Below are 21,399 nucleotides of genomic sequence, written 5' to 3'. Positions count from 1 at the left end.
GAAAGTGAGCAAACCTAAAAACGCAACAATCATTTTTTTATTTCTGAATGCAAAATATGAGAGTGAGATAATAAACTCCAGTTTTTGGAAATTAAAAAGTTTGACCAGATGATGGCGCTCTGTGGAGAGTTAAAGGATACGTTCACCCAAAAATGAAAATTCACTCGTTGTCTTCTCATCCTCGTGCTGTGGATCGCTGTCAGCAAAACATTTCTGGAGCTTCATAGCAGAACAGTGTTCTAAACGGCTGAAGTAGACGGGACTTCCTGAGACCTGGATTACACCGGACAAACTTTATGGAGCCATTTAATGTTTCGTTCAGTTGTTTAGTTTAATGCTGCGACACTGTTTTACTCTGAAACTTCACCTGACTTTCCATCAGCGTGTAGGTGACCGTCCACGGAGCCACGCTGCTATCTCGGCTAAAAAGGAAAAACACACTATTTGAATTACACAAAACATTTTTTAATGGCAAGACAAAAAGGAACTGACAATCAGCCCCTGAGAATGTGTTGTTTAACTTATAAAAAGCAGTGATTAAAGCCGACAGTGACCAGTTTACTCTCTTCCTCGGTGAACAACACGTCTTATTCTTTTTTTGGGGGGGGGGTTTCGTGATCTTCCATCTCCTGTCAGTGAATCCAGCACTGACTGTTCACACTCAGTGTTTATTCCTGACAAAGACGACACGTTTCAACTCATAGATGTGATTTTACTACTACTTACAAAGAGAGAGAGAGAGAGAGAGAGAGATGATATATGCGTACCTGCTTTGATGCTTTCAGTGAAAATACAATAAATAGGGGTTGGAGTGTAATTGTTAACCGCCCTGATCCAACAACTACTGCAGAATAGCTTATTTCTTCATTAACACTGCTCTGCAAAGTTCACCACACATTGATCGAGATAAACTGAAGAGTTGATAAATAGATACCGTGATCTATACCTTAGGCTTAACTGGTAACTGTATATCATACTGCTGTACATACATTATAAGCATGTAACACCTCCGGTACTACTAACTTTGCCTTTAATAACGTACGGTGACACTACTGGCTGCTAAAGAAACGACTGCTTGGGCTGACGACGCTACCAATTTTCAATTTTCTAGCTTATTCGGATTTGGGATATACGCCAAAGCTTTCATCTAACTCTGCATTAATCTCACACGAGGCTGGTAGCTCACCTGTGGTCAGGAAGCGTTTACAGTTTGTACTAAAGAGAGGTGAACATAGAGCATGAGCTGGAGGAGAGAATAAGTCCAGGTGCTGCGGCACCGGGAGTCCGTTTTTGCATTAAGGCAGATAGATGTGTAAACAGTCCTGGCTGTGAACCGGTTGTCTCTCTCTTGATGTGACACACACAGTGCAGGCATGAGTGTGAGCGGTGCCCGGGGAGACAAACAACTCGCTCCCTTGTGACGGGCTGAACTCAAAGTTAGCGTGCTCTGTGGCCATCCTCCTCCTCCTCTTCCTCACCACCTTTCCTCCATCACAGTTCTCAACGATCGTGAGGAAGAGCCCGGAGGAGTTGTGCATTCAAACCACTCAATCAGCCTCTAACAGCACCCGCTAACGTTTCAGGCGCCCTCTGTGCTGCGAAAAGGCATGTTACGGGCTGTACGGTGGGGGCTTCTCGTCGGGGTGGTTGTGAGGAGGAGAGTAGCGTGGAGGGATCATCGTGGGCCACAGGTGGCTGGCTCCGGACTGGGAGTCATCTGACAGGCCTGCAGGGTCGGGGAAAATGTAGGAGCCCTGCAGGAAAGACAAGAGAAAGACATATTAACACAAGACAGGAAAAAAAGCAGTGTGAAGTTAAATTCTGAGTAAAAATCTCAAATCTAAAGGTCATTTTCAGAATTTGGGTCCTTAGTGGGTTCATGTGCTCTTGTTACCTTCCTCCCAGAGTTTAAAGTAAGTGATGGCAGAAGGTGTGAAAGTCCTCGTCTTAGTACCGAGGAAGAGATACGAGGAGATAGCGCATTCGATCACCTCTAATCACAAGACGACTAATCAATACAGAGGAACATTTGTAGAGTCCTGCTCCCACTGCTCCTCCGGCAAGCCTCCGCTGTCCTTGAGGAGCATTTTAGGAATTTAGACATCCTTCACTGTGGCGCGTCGAGATCAATTTCCAGGTTTTACAGGCAGGAGGATGGAGGAGGGAGAAGAGGCTGTATGTCGGAGAGGGGGGTGGACTCTGCCTCCTTTATAAGCTGCTTGTTATAAGAGCATGCAGACTTTGATTTAACCACTTTAATCATTTTCTGAGAGAAGAACACCAACATAATAGAAAATATAAGATCTGACTTGACTACAGGCATAAAAAAATGTAACTGAGGATCATTTGAGTTCTGGAAATCCTTAAAAATGTTTGAATTTTAATGTTTAATATCTTTGTCACTTTTTTAATATTAAACTTATTTTTGTTTTCCCTTCTGTAGAAGCTGTCACGAAACATTATTTTGATAGTTTATAGCGCAGTAACATCTGATTTAATGTGAGGAAGTGAGGTAATCATTTTGAATATAAACTGTATATATATATGCTCTCTCTGTACCTGCAGGTCGTAGGCAGTGTAAGGCGGCAGGCAGGGGGCAGTGTTGTAAAAGGAGTTGAGTGAAGTGGTGGGTGGAGGCGGCTCTGAGGGGACTGGAGCTGTGAGGGCCTCTGGTTCAGATGAGCTCTCTGAGGCAGCAGAGGGAGTCTGACAAGGACAAGCAGAATAACAAAACCTTGACATCAGCTCATACTGACAAATCCACACTGATAGACCAACATGTAGTCTTGGACTCAGCTCTTCATTCACTTGACCTACCATGTCTTTGAATCCTCCCAGCACTGCAGCGGTGATGATGCCCAGAAAGAGGGCCACGATGTTGAGGATGGTGGCGGACCACAGCAGGTGATAGAGGTGCACCACGTCCTGGCAGCTCTTCACATCCGTGTACTCATGGTAGCCTCCAATCACCTCGACACGGCTAGCCCAGTGGGTGGGACAGAGAGGGAAACAGCCTACAGTCAAGCCACAAAAGTCACTAATAAAGTTTTTTCAAATGCTTAAAATCAGGCTCAGTGTGTTTGTATTCAGGACACAATGAAGGACGTACAACAGGGTTTGATTTATAGGGATAAATGAGTCTATGTCTGTAAAAGTTCTGATGTTTTTCGGTTCAAATCTGATAGAGACACAGAGGACATGGATGGTTACTTAGACACAAAAAGGACATGCAGAGGAGATGGCACCCTAAAAACACATTGCTATGGAGGATTAATTCTACATCATTACTTCGCTTCAATCATCACTGATTGAAAAAAAGAAAAAAATGTCATGAATTGATCATCAATGGCCGATATGGTTTTAGAAAAAAAGGGACCTACTTCCAAATCATGGATGATTTCCTAAACTTTTTCAAAACATCTTTATTCTGAAGTCCCATAAGAGGATGTTCTCTGAAACAAAGGTTAACAGAAAAGAAACATTCTTGTTCTAATACAATCAACAGCAGTTGCAGAGCAAAGAAATCTCCCACAAAAATGTCACAAGGGTACACATGACAGATCCAAACAATCGAAGCAACACAGCAAAGCGAGTAGCCGCTGATTCAGAGGTTTTGCTCGGCCGCTCAGCGTACTCACTTCCCGCAGTTGTAGAGTTCGCAGCAGTAACAGGTGTTGCTCTTCACGCGCAGGTTACAGGACGTGCGTGACGATGTCTGACAGGGCACCTGAAAGTCACAAAGTATTTCACAGTCTTTTCACTTTGGGTCGACTTCTGGCAACAGTTAATCACATGCAAACGCATGCAGGATGAATTCATGTGTGTTTCTTACATCGCGCTCAGACGCAGTCTCGCTGGAGTGGTACGCACAACGACCAGCGTACAGAGGCCTGAGGTCCTGCAGCACAATCAACAACATGTTTATATATTTCATCACTGGAATACCTAGAAAAGCTGAAACTAAACTGGAAGAAAAGGAGGCAGGAATTCAGAGAGCCGGTCAGCAATGCTGCTATTATCGAGCGAGAAACTGCTCCATCATTTAAAAACCACAGGGGCCACAAAAAAATCCAGATTCATTATATCAATTAGTTTGTGGTGACTTGATTAATTGCAGACCGTCTGCTGACCGGCTGAAACACAACATAAATTAACTTTCCGGGAAGCATTTTCATCTTGAGGTCCTGTCTTTGAAAGGCATCAGCATCAAATACTGGCATCAGCCCCAGAAATCGAGTATCGGTCGGGCTCTTCACAACGAACACAGACAGTGAGGGACATCTTCTGCCTCTCTGACAAAATAAACTTCCAACCTGTCTGTATTTCCTTGTTGTTATATGCTACACACATTATACAGGAAAACATATGAACGTGACATCCGAACATCAAAATAAATCATCATTTATTAATCATAATCACAAATCTATTCCACAATATCATGTAACAGCATACTGAACTCTGTTAGTACATGATGTACTGTAGGTCAGTGTTTGGGAGAGAATTACCTTTATGTTATTCTAGGGATGCACAATTAATTTATGAAATATTACTGAAATCCTTTCTGGGAATAGGACACATTTGACTGGATGCAGACACTTTAGATGCACATAATCAATACTGCACAAAATGACTAATCCACTATAAGAATCATGCTTGTGGTTGCCATGCCCTTAATTGTGCAGCCGCACATTTGACGAATAGTCGAGGCAAAGCAGGAAAGGAAATGTAGATAAATGTAATAAATAGTCAGAAAAATTGTAAAGCACAATGTGTAACACGTCATCTGATAGCTTCTTCATCTCTTCGCTGTATCACTGCATCACTCCGCTTTTCCTAAACCTCCTTCATTCAACAGTGTGTTTCCCTTTTCCATTTCACTGACACGACCGGCTAACGAAAACCTGCTAATGGTGCTCATCTCCTTTTTCACCCAGCCCTAACTTATTTTGGCATAATTGTTTTAAGAGTGCATTAGCGGTTATTTATTGTTTTATGTACTTTGCGTAATGGAGAACAATCTCCCTCTACCACAAAATATATTTGTCTCAGTGAGGAGGGTGCAGCAGCTGCTTTATCCTTTCATATGTGGGGAATGCCCTTGCAGAAGGGCACATGTTTGACTATATATCTAATGCAGACGGAGTTTATTAAGCTTTCATGAGGATGGCATTGATTAATAAGCTTGCTATAAGTCGGGACATATAAGTGTTATCCATATTCATAATTTATTAGTTTAAATAAAGAAGCAGACGCTTGGGTGTTAACTCACGATGTGCCTCGCAGCGAAAACTCCATCGACGATGGCGCAGCAGAAGGCAGCCACCACTCCGAAACTGATGAAGACGATCGACGCCACCAACTGCAAGGAAAACAGAGGAGCATCAGCGTCATCAGCCTGTAATGATTTTTATATGAAGCCAACCTAAACGTGCACTATTCTGACTTTTAATGGCTTCCTCTCGCCACTTCAGTATTGGGTTACATTTGCAACATTAATGTGTATCATCCTGCACATGTGCTTCCCCCTGAATGAGGACGAGGCTGGAGGGGGGTGTGGGCTGAATGAAGGACTGAGCGCTGTGGTCGTCACCCAGCTCCAGTGGCGTTGGTGGCTGGCACTGCGCCCAGCTTTTTATGAGCACCCTTAACTCTCCTCCTCTCACTCCTCAATGAATGGCAGCATGTATTCAATTACACATCACCCCACCCTGTCTGCAGCCGACCCAGCTTGCAGGAGGGAGGCAGAGCGAGTGACGCAACAGATTCAACACTAAGAGGTAACAGGGATTCATGGCTGCACCGAGATTTCTACAATGCTAACAACAACATGATTTGACAGACATGTTGATAAGACTGAGTAGAATATATTTTCTTAATTAGGTCTTACTTTGAATGATGTGGTCCTCCGTCTACACACTATCTTCTGCCAAACTAATTTATTTTAATTGAAAGATTTCTGTATTTGTGTTTTTCTTCTCACTGGTTTGAAGCTGGAAAAACTCACAACAATAAACCAGTTTTATGCAAAAATCAGGATTTGTCTGATTTCTGATGACAGTTGTGGGAACCAACAGTCCAAAATCAAAGTATATTTAATTTACTATGTGAAGATATTTCAAAACCAACCTCCCTTAAATAAAACCACTCTCTAAAATCCTGATCTTGAGTATAAATTTTAATAAAGTATTTGTGAGATGACCAGAGGTCAAACTGAGGACATGACACTTTGCTCCAGATTGCTCGATACACCCTCACACAACAGCACATCAGAGAGCTTATTTCCAGGTAAGGTCATTTCCAGATGATGACTCAAAGCTGATTAAGAGTTAAGTGTCTGGAAGCTAAAGCTGTTATTTGAATGATGTGATTTGACATCGATGAAGCAGTGTGATGCATTGTTGTGCCAATGGTTAAGGGATTTCTTTAACTGTGGTTAAGAAGAGATTTCACCAGTCGCTGCATTAATCTAATCAGAGGATTATTTTAGCGACACCATTACAGCTATCATGGAAGACTTAGAAAAACTGTAAATGTTCGATTTGAGAAGCTAGAAGCAGTGAATGAGTGTTTTTGCTTGAAATATGAATGAAATCATTAATCGATTATCAAAACAGTCGGCAATAAATTTTGTGCTAATCAACCTAAATCATAAATACATCAACACATTTTTAACATTTTATGGCAAACAACAAATCAGAGCCGTGTGTTGTAACATGTCACAGCTCAGTTAGTCATGCTAAACACACACACACACACACACACACACTGACTGGGACTCCAGGCATCCAGGCTCTGTTGCATTATGGGAAAAGGTGTCAAGGTACAAACTCATTCTTCATGTCAGTCCTGCCAGTCCCTGCATGGCACGTCCCACCTGCTCCCCTCATCTGCAGTTTCCTTCCCACATTCCAGTGTGGACATCTGTCCTCCTCCACTTACACCCTATTTCTATTTCGGGCTTCCTCTCCCTTGAAGCCCAGGATACTCGCTCTTGGTTTGATACACAAACCTCCTCAGGCCATGTGGGACTTGCAGTCGGGGTTAGGGTCTGTTGTGTCTAGTGTCGCATTAACGACATAATCAAGCTGCTGGTAAGGTAATTGGGACTGATACACAGCTTAATGACAGCACTCTGTGACTGTAGAGACAAGGAGACATCAAGATCCCAATGCACAGAGGTAATATAAATCCTCTTACCATCTGCCTCTTGTTCTCTATCAAATGAGCGCCGATAATTCCCAGAAAAGAGCCAAAGCCCAGCTGAAAAAGGAGAGAAAATAACCGTTAGGGCGTTTATCTAATTTGACTATAAAGCTTTGATTTCATGGAGCAGTGGGATGAATCAAGTGTCGAGTGTTTTGGTGAGGCGAGAAGCATTTCAGCACATTTACGCTGATATCAACTATCTACTTTTATAGATAAGCAAAATACATTGTTGGATTAATTAACTCTAATTTGATAAAAAATGATAATAAATGAGATCAAAGTTTCTCTCAATCTCTGTAAATTACATTTGCCAAGGTTTAAAATCTTAGATGTGGAAACATGAGATCAATTATCTTGTTTAATCTTATAAAAAATGAAATTTCCATCATTATCTTCTCATCCTCATGCTGATGTGGAGTTTCTTAGGCCACAAAACATTTCTGGAGCTTCACAGCAAAACAACTGAAGTAGATGGGGACTTGTTTTAAAAGACTACAAAACAACAAAACAAACAAACACAAAATGGCTCCACACAGCATGTCCGGAGTAATCCAAGTCTTTGGAAGCCTCAAGACCACGAATTAATGTGAAAGGATTTTGTTTACCACATTTTCAAGGCAGAACTCTTCACTGTAGCTGCACCCTGTCTGAAGTGGGTGCACGAACTCGACCACACGTCGCGTGTGTAGATAACTTTTCAAAAACAATTTGCGGCTTCCGGAGACTTGGATTACACCAGACGAGCCGTATGGAGCTGTATTTAAAACATCCCTCTTCCCCGTCTACTTCAGTTATTTATGAGAATGCTGCAATGCAGTTTTTGTTTTGCTGTGAAGCTGTGAAGTGTTTTCTTTCCATCCACATGGGGCTGAGTAGAAAATGACTGAATTTTCATTTTTGGGTGAACTTACCCATTAAGTTATTTCCCCCTAAAATAAAGTTTGAATTTCTCGTTTCTCCTTTTTTGCAGTGCACGTGGATCTGAAGTATGAATCTGATGCATCCTTATGAAATGTCACAGACACAGCGGCTTCCTCTTAATAGCTCTTTACTTTAGAAGTTAGAAAGCTGAAAGCCGATTACAGAGAAGAAAACACATTTATGGGCTGAACACTTTACTTCACTCAGCCTCTAATGACACTGATGCTGAATAATGAATGTGGGGAAAATTCACCCCTCGGAGACCTTCAGTAATTATTTTCATCAGAGTCCAGGAGCGGGAAGAGCTCGCTCCAAACACTCTCACTTCACTCACACCTCGCTCCTGATGAGCTCTGACAGTGAACCGGCCTGCTGTGTTGTGCCTGCTGCTGCTGCACGCAGGTGTGAACATGCACTCACGATGACTCCTGGGTAGTAGCCGCCCACTGTGATGTTCTGCGTCCTGGTCGTCGCTGCCAGGCCGAAGATGAGTATGAGCACGGACACGATGAGCAGCAACACTGTCACTATTATGGATTTCCTCTTCCTCCTCTTAAAGGAGCCTACAAGACAATAAATGAAGGAACATTACTGCTAAGCGTCGTGAGTGAGGCTGCTGTGGCGAGAATCACCTCAGGCAGTGATGTACTGGGAAGTGGTTAAAGAGACTCGTGACAGGACTGGAGTCTCCCTGGCTCTGACGTACATTAAAGATGCTGCACAAGGATCTTATTTATGTCGTATGGCAATCCTTTAGGGAAATACGCAAAGAAATCAACTTTATGTAAAACACTCGGCACCCTAAGAGGCTCAGCTTCTATCAACAAAACTGTAGAGAAGATAAATTATGACTGACTTCGATGGAGCTCAGTTCATATTTTAGGCCAGTATTCTGAGAAGCTGTAATACTAGTTGGCTCTAAAAATAATTGCTTATGTTCCTCATGATGAGAAAAAGAAACCCCGGCTCGTGAACAAACACCAGCTGTAGGCTAGAGACCGTCTTGCGATGGGGTCACACCAGTCGTGGCACCTCATCGTTGTGTATTCGGCGCCACGGCTGGTGTTAACGCATCGCACCCAGGAAGAAGGAAGAAAAGGGGAATGGGCCCTTTCCCACTTCCTACCCACCTACTTCCGGCGCCCTTGCTCTGATCACAACCATCTTCGAAACTCGCGGTGACAAAATCTGTCCACAGGCATAAAAATATAAACACCTGGCAAAGCACTCAAAATCACTTCAGAGGTAGTTCCCGCCACAATAAGTGTCTCCTGGACAGGATAACCAGCCATGCTGTAACAAAATACCCCACTTGACACATTCATGGTTTGTACATTTTTTTTAAAGGTGCACTATGTAACTTTTTTCTAGTAACAGATTTGGTTGTAGAGTCTAAATACTTGAACTGTAGGATGTCTGGATGGGCAAAATGTGCTCTTTTTGTTTTCACCCCACGATAACAAGCCTGTTTTGCACTAATGGATACAAAACCAAAAGTAAATATATTGCTTTACAGTACATCTTAAGCTAATGTTAGCTTTTGCAAATGGCTATTCCTCGCACCTAGAGCTCTGTTTGTCTATAGGCATGTAAAGTATTTGCATAGCGCACCTCTGAGTGAGAAACTTCCTGATATACCCCGAAGGATCTGTTTGAGTCTACGGGTTGCAGCCATTTTCAAAATAAATGTTTGTTTGTTTTGTTTTGTATACTGTCTAATAAAGGCGTGTGTGGGGGTGAATACTTTCCAGGCACTTTACTGTATATATGATGCATGCATACATCCTGCGTGTCATCTTCAGTATCAGAGTTTCCATCCCGTACTGAAATTAAGTGAGCTAACTTTCCAACACACATTGTCGGGACCTTGTCTCGATGAGCTCAGAGGCCAAATAACCATAAAAAATAAACACATTAAAAACATGCATGAATAACAACCACAGACTTGAGACAAAGTGTACCTTGAAGTGCAAGAGGTTTACCTTTCAAGAGTCACAGACCCTCTGGTAATGTACATCTTTTAAACCACTTAAATTTAAAGCAGAGTTATCTGAACCTCCTCCCAGAGGGCTGCTCTTCAAAGAGGGGAGCTGCTGGACGAGACTCATCACTGACATCATTCAGGGCCTTTTGCTGAAGATACAAAATGAGGATGGAGTGCAGAGGGAGTGGCTGGTAATCTTAGATTTTTCAGGGTAATTCTTATAATGAAGTCTTTATTACAGCAGTGGTCAGAATACCAAACCACAGTACTACAGAGGAAGGCCCACCTGCGTCTGGTTCTCATCTACTCTATTTATCTGACCTCCTGCTCGTCACAGCTCGTATCACAGCTCATAGATCATCTAAAGACGTCTCTGCGTTCTGTTTTTGTCAATTTGTGGAAACGCAAGAGTTGGCAAACCACAGACACACGTCACCGCTACTGAAGGCTGACGCTCCAACCTGCAGATCAATAAGAAGCACATCAGCACTCAACGCTACACTGAGCAGGGAACTGATGGTTTCAGCCAAGTTTCTTATCACCGTGGTGTCTGCATGTGAAGGACACAGCCAATGAGATTTATGATCTAGAAATATACGTCAAATTTTATAACTCAAGACTACGTTTCCTCAGGTGTTAATTTCAATTCTGTGTTGTAGACTGTTTCCTTCTCCTGGTCTCAAAGATCTAAATCACAGTGAACTGAAACAACACACGTGACTGTATCCTCTGACTTGCTTCAGTGAAGTTATTGATGATTGTATCAGATTTTCATGAGTCAAATATCACATGAAATGCCAACAACTTAGCCACTTTTTTTGTTATATGATTGTCAATATAAGTTTTAAACAATGTCTTCCGAGTTTTGTAGTTTATCGTGTGAATGCCTTCAAAACTACAGAAGTTCCAGCTGAGACCAGGCGACGACAAGTACACACTGAAGAACAGGTACTGCTATTTGACTTACAGTAGATACAACGTGTTTAGAAGTACGATTACTTCTCGTAGTTCTTTACTGAGGTGCAGTACATTTTTCCAAGTACTGTACTTAATACAATTTTGCGGTACTTGTACTTTACATTACTTTTTACTCCACCACAATCATTTGATAACTTAAGTTACTAGTTACTTTGCAGATTACATGCTTTTCACTTTTACTAAAGTAATACTTTACTACAATGTCTGTACTTTTACTCAAGTATGACTTTTGTTTACTTTTTACAACACTGAATTCATTCCCGTCATTTAGCTGAATGTGTCTAGTTGGCCTGAATGATTGATCCTTTATCTGACTGACCCTGCTTAAACAGCACAGCATCTACAGACTACAAACTAGTGTTGTCAAAAGTATTGAAATATTGATATATATGTGTATATATATATATATATATATCGATACTTCAGTACTAGCTGTGTTTTTCCGCTCTTCTCTCCGACAGCAAATTGACACAAGCCACTGTAGCGCCTACATAGTCCCCCCTCCTGCAGAAGTAAATGAACTTCGATCCTTCAATGTTGTGTCAATTTTCCCCCCCTGGTATCGAAATATCAATATATCTCAAGATGATGTATCTAAGGTATAAATTCCAGTATCGTGACAACACAACTACAGACATGTGGATGACCAGGATGATTGCAAATTTGTAATACATGTCTGCAAGGGCTCCAACAGGAGGGTTAGGGTCCACCTGTTTTAACACAATACATCTTATTAGAGCTGTTGAATATTAAATTATCCATGTTTGCTCACTGCATCATAACCTTTTCTACCCTGAGGTGTAAATAAACAAGAGGTTATGAACTAAAGACTTAAAATGTGAAATTATCGGCCAAGGAGAAGCAGGTTATTGGTATCAGCTGACAAAAAAATCCATATCGTGCATCTCTAATTGATTCACAAGGATAAATAAGCCTAAAGCAAACTTACATGGATGATCTACTATTTGTGCAACAACAGCAGATCTGTGCAGACCGAGTGCAACCACCAACAATCCACTGCTATCTACTGAGATTTACCTGTTTAAGGCTGCACTAAAAATGTACATAATATCTCTTTCCTTACACGAGTCGACTATTGATTTTCCTGGCAGCAGCCGAGCATCCTGCCAAAATCCGTGTGAGGCAGTCACCCATCAGGGCCAACCATCCAGGCTGCTGTGGTTACTCAACGTCGCCGCACCTGCAGTGACGCGCTGCGGCCTGGACCAGGAAAAAAACACGGTCTGGTGATGCAACGAGTGTTTTTTTTTTGTTTTTTTTGTCTGCCTTTGTGATCAAAATGAGGGTTTTAAACAGAAAACACAAATATGAATGCTCGAAATATCAACCGTGCTGTGAACGAACAATTAAAACACGCTTTCCCGACAGAAATCCAAGCATTCTGCTCAAATGTGTATGTTATTTAATTGATATTTTAAAAAAAAAAGCTGCTGCAGACACACCGGTGACCTTGCACACACCTACCCATGCTTGTCTCCGAGAGAGTCAGTCCGCTGGATTGGAGGCTCTGGGCGGGAGGAGGCATGCTTGCCCGGCCGGAGGATGTTAAAACGCGGTCCGCCGGTCGATCCTCTCGCAAATAAGACAACACAATAATCACGACTCGGTGTTAATCGCTATATATTCACGAGCTAGCTGCATACAGTCGTAAGCTAACGCAAACGGTGTCCTCGCTCGCTGTTGCATTCTCCGACGAGCGGTCCGCCTCCGTCCGCGCTGAGCCCGAGGCTGTCTCGTTTACATCCCCGCGGCCGCTCGCTCGTCCGTCGGTCTCTGTCCTCACGGTGTGTCGGTGTCGGGACGGCGGGTCGCTGCCGCCGCTGCTGCCGCCGCTGCTCGCTGTGTGTGCGCATGTCACACACACCTCCTCGAAAACAAGTAGTTACCGTCGTTACTTGTACTCGTTTCAGAGCAGGTGTAACGATACTTCACCCGAGCTAGCTAAAGTACGTGGTCGTTACATCGCACGTCTTCGTTACTTCGTTACTCGTTACTAAACCTGTCAGTAGGTGTACCCTCGCTTACAGACGTAATTTTGAATCAAAAGAGTATTATAATACAACTATAGTATTAAATGATAAAAAAAATAAAATAAAATAAATGACATGTATACATTAACGGAAAGACACGTCATCCGCCATTTTGGAGATAATTAGCTTAGTTACTGTTGTCGGCTAACTTTAACGGTTAACGTTCCAAGATGACGTCAGTGAAATCATCGAAAAAATGTCGTTTTGAAATTAAAAAAACAAAAACTACATTTTTAATATTATACAGAGCTAAGCACATATAAGTAGTAGTGATAATAGTAGTAATAATAAATAATTTAAGTTAAATTTAAAAAAGAGAAAATAAAGTAACACTTGATGGTTTGTCACTGAGAGCCTGGGTTGTTGGTTGTAAGTAAAAGCCGGCTGTAAGTCAAATGTAGTATGATACAGAAGGTTTAATGTGTTTAATCGCGTTGTTCTGCTGCGGGTTGTGTTTTCTGACACACTTCTGCGGGGACAGGACGGGACGGGACGGGCTGTCAGGGCCGCGGTCAGGCCGAGCACCGAGCACCGAGCGCCGCCATCTGTCAGAAGCACGACGTTACGTTCAGGAGCTGTGGGACATTCAGGGAGCAGCACATACATTATCCAACACAGTGACTCATGCTGCCTTCAGGCACTTCTCTTAAGGTTTTAAATCCCTAATTGAGACTTTCCTTTACATAAAAATGCTTCTAATCCAAAATGTTAAAATCACGTTTTGTTTTAGTGTATTTTACTTTAGGTAAGGTTTGATGGTTGACAGTAGCCCACTAGTAACAGCATTAAAATGAGAACATACAAGTCAGATATGAGAGTAGAGAATACACAGCAACCACACAAATCCCGTAATGATAATTTAGACATAACATAACATTTACAATCATTCTCTCCTTGTATACATTTCTTTTTTCACCTTGGGATAATAAGCAACCCACAAACTAACTCAGTAAATAATAAGATTAAGTGTTTCCCATCTGGAACTGCATTCTTCGCCCTGTTAAAACATGTTTTAAATATTATTGGACCTTCACATAGGGAAATTTACTTTTAACACAGAATGTTATTTTAATTAATGCATTAAAAATACATTGATTTAATTGACTGAATAAATAAAATGCCAATTTTTGTTTCACATACTTTGCAGACTTTTTGAAATCTTGTCTACAGCTCTCTACACACAGTAACTTTTGCCTGACATTCTCACTCTTGCTGTGAATGCAATTGCTTGATTTTTAAAATGTAAGCACAACCCAACTTAATTTTTAGGGCTGCATCCTAACATGATATCAGCTGCTTAATCTGCATTACTTCCCCCAGAATCCCATGCATATGTCAAGAACATTTTCCTAAAACAAACTGACATTATGGAGGCTTGTACACTGTTCAGAGTTTCTTCAGAAACAGTCTGCAGGACAGGATACATCCACTGTGGAGCTCCCCAAATTGTTCCAAGTCCATTCCAGCATAAATACAATTGCACATACACAGAGAGAGGGATTGAGGGGGTTAATAGAGGCCATGGAGCTTGCTTTGCACAAATTCCCATCCAACCTCTTGCAGGGACAGTGCAACAAACATGTAGTCTGAGATTAAGCAATGGAGATACTTTTAGATGGCATGCACACTTTGGCATCACTCTGCAGTGACTTTCCCTGCAGGATGTTCTGCAAATGTCCTTATGTGGTGAGAAGTCTCTTTGGCCTTCATTGTAAAAAAAAAAAGAAAAAGAAAATACACTCACTTAAACGCACACACACGTGCACGTTTTTGCCGCGCAAATCTCAAAGAACAGATTTTTTCCATGACGCAACTTCTCTTTTCATGTCAAAGAAGAAGAGAAAAGGTCTCTCTAAAGTGCCCCCCTCTCCCCAGTTTTACACGGGGTAACTGCGATACGTGACCGGAGTGCAGATGGGGTCAGGCATGAGGACTACTTGAACCTCAGCAGAGGGAAGCTTCTGGTGGGCAGTTGTTGCAGGAGACTTATGGAGGTTGGCAACTGGATTAGTATGCATGCATGTGCAGGGGCAACACCTCATGACGGATGGTATATTCATGATGTACTCGATTCATTTTAAATACACGTCAGATTAATAATAATAATAATAATAATAATAATACTAAACGATTAGAGCAAATAATCGGCCGTGCGTCTTTGCGCGCGTACATTACGCAGCCAGCCATGACTGACAACAGTGTCTTGTGATGGGGTTAAGCTGTAAATATTGCATTCAGGCAGGTTTTGCTTCAGTCTTAGCCCAGCTTAGCAGACAATGGATGATGGTGTGCGTGTACAGAATGCAGTTCTGTGGTCCAGGTCGCTGCCAAAACGTCTCTGGGACCAATAAAAAAAAGCACTTTGCATCCCACCCCCAGTTTTTCTCTGTCCAGCGTTCATTCACTATGATGCGCGCTTAGTTGAAGGAGGTTCTCCACCCGGTCCCCTTTACATGCCTTAAACTTTCTAATGAAATCCCCAAACACTTTTTGACAAACATTATTTTTTTTCTCTGGGGGTCAAAGAGGGCTCTTCGACATAATAACCCGCGTTTTTATTGAAAAGAAAACTTCAGGTATGTCAGAACTTTTTATTGATATTCTATCTGTTGCAGCTAAAATAATTATTTCTTGTGTCTGATTCTGGATGAAAGTCGTTCATTACAGCTTGTGAAAAGTTTTGAAAATGTTTGCAAAGATGTGTCGCTTAGCTTCAATGGCTCGGTAGATGTGGTTGGTATAACAAGTACCTTTTTCTTTCTGTGAAGAATATGGAGCCCAGTTCCACAGAGGGAGGAGCTGAAGAGACGCTCCTTAAAAACCATCCACCAAGTGTTGTAAGTGCTGAAATTAAATAGAAAACATTTAACTTTCCATCACTTTATTCACACAAGCAGATATTAAGGCACTTGTCTACTAGCACTTAAGGACATTTTAATAAACAGCACAGTTACAATTAACTCAATTATCAAAAGGTTTTCTAGGCACAAACTCAAAGGTCATAACAGCATTTTAAACATTTAACAGCAGATTATTTTAAAGGCCAAACTCTCACAAATGAAGTGACTTGTAGTTCCTCTGGGATCTGTGTGTCCTGTCCCGTGGATGCTGAGAGACAGTGAGTAACATCTGGCTGTCAGAGTGACCCTCCAGCTCTGCTGTCTGCAGCTGCTGCTCCAAGCAGGAGGGTCCACTCAGAGGAGGTCAGCTCTCCCAACGAGTGCCAGAAAGGTCACCAGCGGGTTTATAATTTGCAGAAACAGGGGACAGGACCAGCAGTGCGATGTTCATTAATATGCAGAGCACTCTCTGGCAGTTTATATCATCGGTCATACTCGGAGCAGAAGGCATGCCATTTTTTTTCCCGCAGTGATTTGACAAGAAAAAATAGGTCGACTGCAGAGCTTAGCAGTTGAGAATATGTGTGGTGAGGGCTTTTTCTCTTCTCCTTCTTTCCACCAGCCTCACAAAGTGATTCTCAAACATGGCCAAGAGCTGGAGGAAGAGCAGGAGGAGTTGGCCGAGCACCAGCCTCTAGAGCAGGAAGACCTGAACTTTGAGAGATGGAAGCGCAGGCCGTTACCGCAGAGGACGCTACACCAGAAGATAGACGACCTGAAGACGTACCTGTGGAATGCAGAGACCAACGAATTCATGGGTCGCTCTGGGAAGAGCTGGAGTGAGTTGATGGAGAAAGACAGGTTTTATGTTGTGTTGTTTGGATTGATGCAAAAGTACTTTGTCTTTAATGCATGTGTCCAATAATTACAGATCTGATATTGAGTGTGTTGAATCATCTTAAACGAGCTCAGACATGGCGTTTGAACGTCTTTAAAAGATGCACTGGGGGACAGTTTAGAGGGTGAGAAATGTCTCTGCAGTCCAGTGACTCTGCTCACTGTGCTGCGAGTGTGTGTGTGTCCTTATGCTCAATGTTTACATAGGTGCATGGACGATTCAGAGTGTCCCGACAAAAACAGACTGCCTGGGGACGTATCCCCAGCGGGAGCACACTGTTCCGGGCCTCACATTGGCCAGGAATCACATTCCTCTACATCTTACCATGCTCTCCACAGCCTCTTTCCCAAAGCCCTGGCGACCTCATCGCTGAACTTAACATGCTCACGGCCCCTCAGTTGCAGTTAAACACGTAGAGATGCTCTTGTCTTTTCTTCCATAGAGCTCTCTGCCAAATGGTGGTGGTGCAGGCGAACTTTTTTTGGCAGAAGCGGCAGACTGGACGAGATTGTTGAGTCAATGATGATGGAGCAGCCTCTTGGTATTCCAGGGTAGTTGCCGTGTGACGCTGTTGAGCCCCCTCCCGCAGCTCCACTGCACACAATGGCAAACATGATCCAACTGAGTGTAGAGAGAGCATATCCGAGGAAAGTGTGTATTAACTTGCATAAGCTGAAACGCTGGATCCCATGCAGGGCTAAGAAGAGCTCGTTTCAGCTACATAACCAGTGTGTGCACACTTGTGGAGGAGTGGGGCCCATGTGTCTGAGGAAGAAAGGCCCTGAGTTGAAGTCTGTGTTGTGTGTCCTGTGAGACGAGTGTGTAAGAGAGGACACAATACCAGAGTGGGGTGATTGGGGCTCCTTGGAGCTGGCCGGGCCTCTATGGCTGCAAAAGACCTTCACTACGATGGCAACCGGAGGTTCACTGTGTTCCTGAGTGAAAGGACAGCTGGGAGAATTCTCACTGAGCTCAAACAGAAAGGCCTTTGTGGCTCTGGGGACGCAAGGCTGGCTGCAGCTAGTCCCCTGTGAAATTGCCTGCACAGCAAAAGCCATTTAATTTAGGGCACGTTGGGCTTGATTAGTTGCTAATGGACTGTTAATTGAATATTGCAGCACAATGATAGTTCTAGAGGTTTCTTTATTACGGGGTTCCCACATAAGCTCAGTACAGTGCATTAAATACAGAAACTATCGTTTGCACGTCCAGACATAAAGGGACAGCAGTGCTTTTGTGAGAGTAAACAAATTAGTGACTGTCCTGATCAGGGACAGTAGCTGGAGTTCAGACAGACCACACAGTCTGAGCAAAAAATGGAAAGTCTTTGTGGTTCTTTGTTTTTCTCCATTCAGATCTGATTTATTGGGAGGTGTCTGTTACATAAGCTACTTTATGCTTTAATAACTCCCATTTTTTCTCTCCCCTTCTAGGCCTCATCCTTCTCTTCTATGCTGCACTTTATACATTTCTTGCAGCCATGTTTGGCGGCTGTTTGTTTTGCCTCATGTGGTCTATTAGTCCCTACCATCCAACCTTCAACGATAGAGTGATGCCACCAGGTAAATATAAGCCCAAACTCAAATACGATCTCGTCTCTTTGCTCCAATTAGGCTTGGGCAGATATTAGATATTATCAAATATCGCGATGTTGTGTTGATTTTATCGAATATTGTACAGCTGTTACGGCGTCTTCAGGCTTTTATTTTCAAAAGAAAATGCACGCGGGGCCGTTGTTGCAGCAGAGGCAACGCACGTTGATATTTGACGAGCTGGGAATGAGACCGGGCTGGCAGAGCCAAAGGTTAACTGGCCAGATGAAGCGGCCATGATGTATCGTATATCGTGATAGAAATATTTTGATATAATATTTTGGATATCGCCCAAGCCTCGCTCCAATGTCCGTCTTTCTGTTGCTTCTACTTGAGTCTCAGCACAGTTGACTGTCTCTGCGTCTCCACTGGCAGGTATGACGATGGCCCCACACCTAGAAGGCCACGAGATCGCCTTCAACGCCTCTGATCGCAAGTCCTGGAAGAAGTACGCGAGGTCAATGGATGAATATCTAAAATGTGAGTCATTAGAGGTTCTTATTGTGGCCGATAATTTCAAAGTCACCCTGATGAGGTTTAAAATGAAGCGGGCGTGCAATGAGTTAATCCTCATCTTCACTACCTTTGTCCTCTTTTTCCATTTAGTTCTTGCAGGGCATGCTGGGAAGGGAAGCCTCTTTGTGGGCAGAGTGCAGCAATTCAAAGCGTTTTTTTTTTCACGCCCCGCTTTTGTCAAGCTTCCTTAATCAGAGGCCTGAGTCTGGCAGGGCATTGCTGTAGCAAGGGTTTATTTATGCCCTCCTCTCTTCATTCTGCCTCCCTGCCTCCCTCCCTCCCTGCTCTCCTCTTTCTCCCTGCTCTCCGTTTTGCAGCGTATAACGATGGCGCTCAGGAGAGGAAGAATATCCGCTGCACACAGGACAGATACTTCATGCAGGACGACCTGGAGGAGAGCGCGGAGCGCAAAGCGTGTCAGTTTAAGAGGTCCTGGTTGGGGGACTGTTCGGGGCTGCAGGACCCCCACTATGGCTATTCTCAGGGAAGGCCATGCATCCTCCTTCGAATGAACCGGGTAAGATTAGTGTCGGCCACCAAAACCTGTAAAACTGTGCACTACGTAGTGCAATCACGTAGATCAGCACAAGAAACAAAAGAGGGAACATGAAACAGCCGGGACAGAGTGGACCTCTGAAGCTCACAGGGTTTCATAGTGAGTGACATCTTGTGGCCATGAAGTGCACTACTTTAGGTCTCGGTTAACATTACTGAACGGTAACTCATGCAGAACTGAGCACTCAGTAGAGCGTATACCTCCGCCAAGGCCCAACAATCCCCTTTAATTTAATCAATGATTCTTAATCCAAAATCAAACACAATAGCTCTGTATCACTCAACATTTTAAACCACCCATAACAGCTTAACCATAATTTAAACTCACCAGATCCACATCATAATGTTCTCATAGATACCAGCCACCTTAAGACATCTGATTTTTTTCATCAAGATCCAAACATTATTCCCTCAAATATCAAGAAACGCCCTATCTCGCAATGTTGAAGAAAGTGAGAAAAAATTCCTGGATCCTCACCAAAAGTTGACGGGCTCTATTCTGGGCCGAGACCCAGCCTCCATCCAAGTTCTGTGGAAATCCGTTCAGTAGTTTTTGTGTAATCCTGATCACAAACCAACAAACACTGTTGAAAACTACATTGGGGAGAGTTTGGGCACTTCTTATATTTTTCATGCCAGTTACAAGTTAACGTTTGCATGTAATTTTTATTATTTATATGTAAAGACATGATCGTTCACCTTGAGGCAAAGAAAGTGAACAGCACAACAGCATTCAAAGAGAAATGAGAGGTTGTCCGCACACTGAAACGACTATGGTTGGAGAGAGCTTTCTGATTGCATGATGACACTTTTTTCTTACTATTCTTACTTTTCAATAGATTCTTGGTTACTTACCCGGCAGGGGCAAACCGATAAATGTGACTTGTGGAGTTAAGGTACAGTATCATAACAGTGTCATGGTTATAATTTTATCTCATCGATAAGCAACATGTCAATAAAAAAATGTCAAACATAACTTCTCCGTCTTTCAGAAAGGACCTCCGGAGGCTTTGGGAGAAATCCAATTTTTTCCTAAAAGCATTTTTGACCTGAAGTACTATCCATACTACGGGAAAGCCAGACACGTGAGTGAGAGTTTCACCGTCGAGGATAACTGTTGTGTCATGGCGGACACTGAAATAACACCTGTCATGTCTTGACCTCAGGTAAACTACTCCTCGCCGGTGGTGGCTGTGCGTTTTTCAAGATTGCAGTACGACACTCACATCCAAGTACAATGCAAACTGAACGGAAAGGGCATCATCAATGATTCACCCACTGACCGCTACCTGGGCAGTGTGACCTTCTCCTTTGACGTCGGAGCGTAGGGCGAAGATGTCGCTGCCAGCAGGATGCTCCCGTGACAATGAGGCAGGAAAATGTACAAGAAAAAAAAAAATATGTTGAAATATTATTTCCCATGAAATATGTAATTTCCCTCTCCTCATCTTTCACCTAAATATCCGTGTCTTCTGCTGTGAATTCCTCAAGAAGTAGATATTTACTCTTGTGTTTCTGTTGTGTATCTTTGTACCTTGAGCGTGCTTCGGCACCTGCACCCACAACAAACAGTGCTGAGCACAGGACAAGTGCGTAGAGTGAGTTACAATTCAATTCCTGATATTTTGTAACGCTTAGCAAGATTAATCAAACTAAATTACACTCTGCCCAGTAGTTAGCATTTCTGGCTATGCAAATCCAATTAAGACTTAAACCATTAATAGGCGATTAGAAGTATTGTTTTATCAGGTTAGATTATGGTTTTGTGTGCACATTTTTGTGTGATAAAGTGTACTAATTTGTTTTGCATTATATTTTTCAAACATGTATATTGTAAGAATTCAAAGAACTATCATGC

General features: G+C 42.8%; 2 protein-coding genes across 3 annotated transcripts; one reads left to right on the top strand and one right to left on the bottom strand.

Moving 5' to 3' along the window:
• Window positions 1-610: 610 nt before the first annotated feature.
• On the bottom strand, window positions 611-12,909 carry tmem255a (transmembrane protein 255A). Of its 2 annotated transcripts, XM_073487349.1 has the most exons (10): window positions 12,575-12,909; window positions 8,548-8,690; window positions 7,198-7,260; window positions 5,270-5,359; window positions 3,833-3,898; window positions 3,639-3,727; window positions 3,381-3,452; window positions 2,818-2,980; window positions 2,560-2,706; window positions 611-1,754 (listed from the first exon to the last, which is right to left on the bottom strand). In XM_073487349.1, exons 1-10 carry the CDS (start codon window positions 12,633-12,635, stop codon window positions 1,611-1,613), a joined length of 1,038 nt encoding a protein of 345 aa, XP_073343450.1. In that variant the 5' UTR covers window positions 12,636-12,909; the 3' UTR covers window positions 611-1,610. The 2 variants fall into 2 exon arrangements, with proteins under 2 accessions (XP_073343450.1, XP_073343451.1); XM_073487350.1 differs by lacking the exon at window positions 3,381-3,452.
• Window positions 12,910-15,662: 2,753 nt separating this feature from the next.
• atp1b4 (ATPase Na+/K+ transporting subunit beta 4) lies at window positions 15,663-20,869 on the top strand. Its single transcript, XM_073487549.1, has 9 exons — window positions 15,663-15,716; window positions 15,909-15,977; window positions 16,603-16,819; window positions 18,312-18,440; window positions 18,846-18,950; window positions 19,304-19,503; window positions 20,381-20,437; window positions 20,534-20,626; window positions 20,708-20,869. The coding sequence occupies exons 2-9, from the start codon at window positions 15,912-15,914 to the stop codon at window positions 20,867-20,869; spliced, it is 1,029 nt and encodes a 342-aa protein (XP_073343650.1). The 5' UTR covers window positions 15,663-15,716; window positions 15,909-15,911.
• Window positions 20,870-21,399: the final 530 nt, after the last annotated feature.

This window comes from Pagrus major, chromosome 18 (assembly GCF_040436345.1).
Source record: "Pagrus major chromosome 18, Pma_NU_1.0".
Classification (NCBI taxonomy): domain Eukaryota; kingdom Metazoa; phylum Chordata; class Actinopteri; order Spariformes; family Sparidae; genus Pagrus; species Pagrus major.
The sequence above is the reverse complement of the archived record's forward strand: the minus strand, read 5'-3'. Positions and strand labels throughout refer to the sequence as shown.

Coding starts and splice junctions, on each gene's coding strand:
- tmem255a (XM_073487349.1), bottom strand. CDS start 12,635: ATGCCTCCTCCCGCCCAGAGCCTCCAATCCAGCGGACTGACTCTCTCG. Junction 7,261..8,547: donor GCTACTACCCAGGAGTCATC/GTGAGTGCATGT, acceptor CTCCTTTTTCAG/CTGGGCTTTGGCTCTTTTCT. Junction 3,728..3,832: donor AGACTGCGTCTGAGCGCGAT/GTAAGAAACACA, acceptor TGTGACTTTCAG/GTGCCCTGTCAGACATCGTC.
- atp1b4 (XM_073487549.1), top strand. CDS start 15,912: ATGGAGCCCAGTTCCACAGAGGGAGGAGCTGAAGAGACGCTCCTTAAA. Junction 15,978..16,602: donor AAAACCATCCACCAAGTGTT/GTAAGTGCTGAA, acceptor TCTTTCCACCAG/CCTCACAAAGTGATTCTCAA. Junction 18,951..19,303: donor AATGGATGAATATCTAAAAT/GTGAGTCATTAG, acceptor TCCGTTTTGCAG/CGTATAACGATGGCGCTCAG.